This window comes from Miniopterus natalensis, chromosome 4, assembly GCF_054644295.1.
Source record: "Miniopterus natalensis isolate mMinNat1 chromosome 4, mMinNat1.hap1, whole genome shotgun sequence".
In the NCBI taxonomy this organism is placed as follows: Eukaryota; Metazoa; Chordata; class Mammalia; order Chiroptera; family Miniopteridae; genus Miniopterus; species Miniopterus natalensis.
Genome location: NC_142084.1, coordinates 78633143 through 78640313, shown reverse-complemented (window position 1 = coordinate 78640313; position 7171 = coordinate 78633143). Strand labels below are relative to the sequence as shown.

The following is a 7171-nucleotide window of genomic DNA, read 5'->3' as shown; positions in this document are numbered from 1 at the left end:
TGTTCCTAGTTTGCTGGCAGTTTTCATCATGCATAGGTGTTGGATTTTGTCAAATGCTTTTTCTACATACATTGATGTCGTCATGTGACTTTTCTTCTTTAGTTTGTTGATGTGATGGGTTATATTGATTCATTTTTGAATGCTGAACTAGCCTTGCAAACCTGGGATAAATCCCACTTGGGCATTGCATATAATTATTTTATGCATTGTTGATCTGCTAATATTTTGTTGAGGATTTTTGCATCCATGGTCTGTAGTTTCCTTTTCTTGTAATGTCTTTTGTCTGGTTTTGTATTAGAGAAATGCTGGCCTCATAGAATGAGTTCAGAAGTAAACAGCTCCCTTGTGGGGATGCTCTGAACACTGGAGCAGACATGAACATATGATTTTCAGATGAAGCACTTACTGGGTATTGGGAATGGTCCCTGCCCTTGCCCTCTGACCTGCTTCCATCATCCTCTTTTCTAATCTTCACTCTCCAGAGGAATGTCCCACATTCAGAACCAAACCACCCTTTGGAGCATCACTTCCACTGGAAAATGCAGCCCAAGGCCCAAGCTGCTGCATCCCAGGGACCTCAGGCTGTGCTTTCTCTGCTTGTCCTCACCTCCACTGTGGAGGAGCCCAGTCGATGGCTACTCACCCTTTTCCAGGGCATCTGCCCCAGAGCCTCTGGACAAGGGCTGGCCTCATTAACCTCCCAGCACCAGCTGCATGTGCCAGGTGTGGAAACAGAGGGAGCGCTGAGGCGGTGGGGCAGTTTCAGTGTGCAAAAGAGGAGACCCCAAGGGCAGCAGCCTCAAGCTATCTGTGCACACCCTGAAACATGCAGCAGGCCCACAACCTCCTTCACGTCACATGCAAGCACACAATGGACATGAACCCTGTACTCATGTAGGAAACATGACCCTGCCTAACCCTCTGTCCTGCTTGAGCGGAAGGGATACTCCCGTCCCCAGTATGAGAGGAAGGGGCAGAGGTGGGGATAAGAGATGGTGAATAAAATGCAAAGAGCCCTGAGGAGCAGGTGCTGCTTCAGACCCGGTGGGAGAACATGCTGGAGGGTCTTGTGGCGCTGGTACCCCAGGGCAGCAGCCACGTGTGATGGGATGGCAGCCACAGCTTCAGGATGTGTGTCCACATCTGCAGGAGCCCTGGATATGCAGTCAGGGCCTCAGAGCACAGCCCTGACCCAGTCCTTCTCCCAGGTCCCTGCCCTCTAGCCTATGTCTCCCTGCCCAGGCTCAATGGCCTTCACTCTGGACAATACAGATGGTCCCTGTGTGGCTCTCCCAGCGGCGAGTAGCTCCTGGTGTCTGCGAGTAGATGCCCTCCCTTCTCCACCTCCCAGGTCTACTTCTCGCTAAGGAAGCTGAGGGAAGGATGAGACCAAATGGCCCTCTGGGAAGCAGGACCACCCTTGCCTTCAGAAGAGCTGGAGGACCAGCCCTGTGGCTTTTCACTTTCAAAATGAATCAGGGAAAATTGCCTCCTCGACAAGCCCACTGCTATTCCAAGTTTCCAGAAGGGTGCCAAAAGCTGGAAATATCATGTGGATGTGGAGATCAGTTGCAATGTGAAAACTAACTACAATTTGGGTGTCTTTCAACTTTTACTAAAACCCACAGCTAATAATTAAACTGGCAGCAGTGACATGGGCAGGGGCTCCTCCCAGGTGAGGCTGGTGGGGCCTCAGAGGGGCCTCCTTGCAATGGGGTCTTACTCCAGGGCTAATGCCTCAACCAGTACAGCTGCCTCCAAGAGGGCATTTCATCCAACCCCAAACCAAACCAAATCCCCACCCCGACTGCATACAGTTGAGTTTTTTGTGGTGTTTGAAAATATCTCAAGGACTGATGGATTTTTGTTTTTTTTGCTCTCCTAAAATTTCTGTGTGTGCTAATTCGGTGCATCCAGGGAAAATCACTTGTGAAAACCAGCATGGGTCGTTCCCCATTTTGTTCCCCTCCCCACTGTGCCCCTCTTCCAAGCTCTGCCTTGAAAACGAATAGGACCAAATGTCTGTGAAGCTCTGGACAGCTGAGCACAGGAAACGAGGTGGTGAAGGTCTCCCAGCCACAACCCTGGCCTGACTGTGGCATTGGCAGGAGTGTCATGCTGAGGGTTCAGGCCACTCTTGAGTTTGAGGCCAAGAAGGGCAGTGAGTCACCTTCCAGGACAGACAACACTGAACTGAGGTTGTAGCTAGTGAGCGGTCACACCCACTGGGCAGGTAAGCAGGCACGGCAGCCACAAGAAAGCCCTGTCACCTGCTCTTCTATGGCCTGCATGCTAAGGACCTATTTGAATTTTCACTGGGTGAGAGAAGAAAATCAAAACAGGAATAACATTTTGTGACACATGGAATTCTGATTTCACAGGTAGTTTTATTGGAACACAGCACACCCATTGCTCACAAGTCCAGGCTGCCTTCATGCAAACAGCAGACCTGAGATGTTGTGACAGACACCATATGGCTCGAGAGATGAAGTAATTACTACCTGTACTTTTATAGAAAGTCTGCTGACCCCTGCCCTAAGCAAACAAAAGAATCAGCCCTTTTTGGTGAAATGTCAGAGCTGTTTCATTTAGGCTCAATGTGGATTTCACAGCTGCATTCGATGAGGGACTTGCACTGTGTCCACCTTCATATAGAGCAGGGGTGGGGAACACTGGGCTCATGGGCCAAAATCATTTGGTCTGGCCCTGCCACGGCAACCACAGGCAGGACTCGAAACTCAATAAATCTAGCTTTTTTCATAGCTAATTTTTAAGTTGATAATTTTGTATGGTCCGTGAATGATGTTATAAATATCCAAATGGCAACTGACAGAAAAAAGATCCCCCACCCCTGATACAGAGAGTAACTCAACTCACAACATTCAGTTTTAGGAACTGCAAACACCTTACAGGGTGACGACAAACTGACAATACATTCACATGACTGGCAGGATAAAGGGCCGACAGATTTTGGTGCAGGAATAATGAATGTGGAGAGCCCAACCCCACACGCAGGCCCAACATCAGTGTCAGAGGATAAGCTCCAACTCAGGAAAGGGAGAGCAAGACAAGAGACACCATGCCCTTATTCAAAGAGCCACTCACGACATGACAATGAGCTCATGTCAGCCCTCATGCCAGTCTCCAGAGGGTCTAATGACCGGGTGTGATCTGCTTGGTGGAGCCATCAGGGCACATGCTATCTGGATGCACGAGATCACCCTGCCTGCACAACTCCTTTCTCTGGTCCAGCATCTGAGCATCATAAGGCCCACTCTCCTCGTGTCTTTCCCCAGGGTGAAAATGTAAGGCAAAGACAGCGGACCGGGTAAGGTGGGAACCATGAGAGATGAAGACAGAGAACTGGCAGTGGGAGCAGTGGAGGGTAAAATTAGATCACTTTGGGTGTGTTAGTCTAAGGAACTGGAGTTTATGCTCCTACGTGGTGGGGTCAAGAAAGATAAAGAGTTTGTGTATCTGATGTGGAGGGGCCAGGAAAAAGTGGAGTTAGTGCCCCTGGGGTGGGAAGCAGTGGGAGGCAAAGGTGAGCACCTGGATGGGGAGCAGTGGGAGGCAAAGGTGAGCACCTGGGTGGGGAGCAGGGGCTGAGGGAGTTAGTTCTTGGTGTCAGGGTTTTTGCAACTTTTGCCTCAGCTTGGTGATTGCTAGATGGGTTAAACAGGCTGGTTTCTGTGTTTTGGGCTTGAGTCATCAACTCAGACTGGCAGATGAATTTTCTGCTAATGAAAGCTTCTAAGGTGCCTCAGGAGGGAGAGCAGCCCTGTGATACCGTGACCTTGGACTTCTGGCCTCCAGACCTGGAGAGCACTCCTGCTATATCGTCTACTCTATGTGGCACTTCATTAGGTTAGCCCAGAAATCTAGTGCTGCACAGTGCAGTCACCCTGAACTCACCCAGACTCAGCACACAGCGGCAGCACATGGCCTTGCGGGCGCCATCTCAGGAAATGCAGACACTCTTCAAGGTCTAAGGAGCCTCTCCATGTACAGCCCACCAGAATGCTATTTCAAACTGGTCTGGGAAATGCACACTTCACTTTCCCCTCATTGCCCCAAAGGGCCCTCTCATGGACTCCAAACCAAGCAAAAAGCAGCATCAATATGTATCTTCAAAAAATATTTTAACACTAGCATTTCTCTCGTTTCTGCATAAAAATGGGCAGTAAAAGCAAAAATCAACACCTTTTATTTTTTAATATGTTTTTATTGATTTCAGAGAGAGGAAAGGGAAAGAGACAGAAACATCAATGATAAAAACCATTGATGGGCTGCCTCCTGCATGCCCTCTACTGGGGATCGAGCCCACAACCCAGGCATGTGCCCTGACCGGGAATCAAACTATGACCTCCAGGTTCATGGGTCAACATTCAAGCACTGAGCAAAACCGTCTGGGCAAAATATCAACACCTTTAAAACAGATGCAGTACGTACTATTTTCACATTTGGGTAAAAACTAGGCAGCGAAATAGTATTTCAGGTGTTTATATGATGACCTCAAGGTATGCTAGACTCTTAGCTTCAATTAGAAAATTACAATACAACCAAAAATAAACCAGCCTGTTCACCAGAGAGATGGAACAAGTAAGGCTGTGGGTTGCTTAGCGGCCCAAGGAGGGGAGCAGGTGCAGGCGCAGTACTTAGACCCACAGAGTTAGAAAAAAGCAGATTTCATTCGCAGAGGCTTAAACCCTCCTTTTACACCCAACAAGGGAGGAGAAAGAATGGCAATGCAGCTACTGGTGATGCTGGAGACCTGGGATAAAGCCACGCAAAGTGGTCCCTGGGTGCTGGGTTCAGCCCATCCTCTGAATGAAGAGCCACCATGCAGCTGTGCAGGGCTTGCGACGGCTCAGCCCCGTGTTTGAGTGCGTGGGTGCTCTCAATGCACCAGCAGCTCGAGAGAGCCTTGGCGGGATGCCATTCGCCGTGTCTGTAGGCAGAACTCCTTTCTTGCAGCTGCACCTTCAGAGCCCTGCAGAGGACCCTTAGGTGGCTGCCCGTGGCCTTCACAGTAGCCTTTGGTCCTGAGGCAGGTATGCCTCTGAGGCAGGGCTGGCAAGTTTCTCTCTGGTCCCAAGAATGACTTCCTGTGGTTTTCCTATGAAGGCAGCATGCAGGGGTTGAAGAGAACATACCGAGAGACATGATTCTTATCAAAAGCTCTCACCTCTACACTCCTCTGTCCTTTTAGGTCAGTTTTTTCACTCGTCGATTATGCTTGTCAATAGTTAAGGTTGTCCTGTCCACGGCAGTGGCGATGACATCCAAGACCTCATCCTGTCTTTCCAGCTCTGCCTCGGCATCCAGGGCAAGACCCTTCAGCTTCCCCAAGATCTGGCGAGAAGCACAAAGACAGGGGTGACTTTCCTTAAACTCTCAAAAATAGCCAATACTTCCATCATTTTTATAATGCTTAAGGAATTTTGTGAGTCAGTGGGGATAATGTGCCCCCTGTCCCCATGGTGGAGCCCAGAGCCAGAGCTTGGGTTTGGGTCTCAGCTCAGCTCTGCCACTGACTAGAGAGCTGTTGGAAGATGATGCATTTGCCCCTGGCCTTGCTCCAGGCCACGGGCAACAGTCTGACCTCAAGTCTCTGGGGTGCTGCTATTCCAACCCATGGTATGCTGTGTCACCAATGCCTTACCACATCCATGAGGAATTCCAGCCACAGCAGTGGGCACAGGAGAACCAGAGATCTGGGGCCAACAACTAGGATCTGAGTTCCAGCTCTTGCCCAATCATTGCGTTCATTACCTATCTGCACCCAAGTACCCAACTGCACACTGAAGCTCAAAAAACAGTATTTAAAAAGTAAAATCCTTTTCTTGTCTGTATATTTGAAATATTTCACATACAAATACAAAAGGCAGAACAGAACATAGCACGAGTAACTCAACTCACACAGCCCTCCCCCCACTTCCCCATGCCCTGGGGCCTGAGAAACTGAGAAACAAGTGAACTAACCAGGGAGTTTGGGCCTGGGGGCTCCAGGAGACAGAGAAGGGACCAGGGTGAAGACAGGGATAGTACAGAAATGCCACAAACCACAGTGATGCCACAGGGAAGGCTGGTGGGCGCCCACAGGGTGGAAGTTGCTACAGGTCGGCAGAGTGGGAGAAGTGGATCAGGCTGGACTGAAGGCCCTCCCCCACTTGTGACTCATGTCATCCTTCATACAGTTTCATAAACCAGTAAGAGTGGCCGTTTTATGACAAGTCTACTGAGACAAACTGCACTATGAAATGTACTTTAACTACATTCTTACAGAGCCTGGTTGAAAAATTTAATATTCTCAAGCTGACAAAAGGAGTGGTTTTAAGAGAAATTCTAATGACCAACTATTTGCTATAAATGTTAATGCCTCTTTTGGGGAAACTTTTGATCACTGGTTAGATCAAGAAGGAGGAACACAGAATATCAACATGAAGGGCGGTAAAGCCTTGTTTGTTCCATGGGGTCAACCACCTTGTCACATAGGGATAGATGTCAGCATTGAACAGCCTGGAAGACCACCCCAGAAGACTTCAAGTCCAATATGTTGATACAAATAGTGCCCCACAATGATACCAGTCCCAGGTCCCACCAGATGGTCTGGGACAATACTACCCCTGGGAGAGCAGAATGAACGGCACCATGTAGTGTCAGGAGGCGGGGATGGTACCTGTGCCATCGCATGGCAGCTCTGCACTTAGAATGACAAGAAGCCTGGTGCTGGCTCAGTGGTTGAGCATCAATCCATGGACCAGGAGATCATGGTTTGATTTCTGGGTTGCCCGGGTTCGATCCCCAGTGGAGGGCATGGGGGGGAGGCAGCTGATCGATGATTCTCTCTCATCACTGATGTTTCTATCTCTCTCTCACTCTCCCTTCCTCTCTCTGAAAAATCAATAAAAACATATTAAAAAAAAAAACACCATAAGAAATGCCCAACCACTATGGTCACCACCCACTGCCTGGGGGAGCTGCGTCGTCTGATTAACAAGAAACAAAATCAAGGCAGGATGATGGCCAGGAGGATAAGATCAGCTCTTTCCCCAGGAATGATGAGGCTCCAATGAGGTTAAAATGTGAAAACTGTGACATGTATGTGTGGTAATTCAGCCAAGTCTCAGCATGCCTGGACTACAGGAGCCCAGTGCCGCCTCCATCT

The 7171-nt window shown here is 49.2% G+C and overlaps 1 protein-coding gene across 4 annotated transcripts in view; it reads right to left on the bottom strand.

The window, feature by feature from the left end:
- Nucleotides 1-4448: 4448 nt before the first annotated feature.
- The window catches only part of SNAP47 (synaptosome associated protein 47), a 45444-nt gene continuing 42721 nt past the window's right edge, over nt 4449-7171 (bottom strand). For all 4 annotated transcript variants that reach the window (XM_016203509.2, XM_016203507.2, XM_016203508.2 and 1 more), the window contains one exon: nt 4449-5355. In XM_016203509.2, coding sequence (XP_016058995.1) covers nt 5209-5355 — 147 coding nt within the window. In that variant the 3' untranslated portion in view covers nt 4449-5208. The remainder of the gene's footprint in view (nt 5356-7171) is intronic.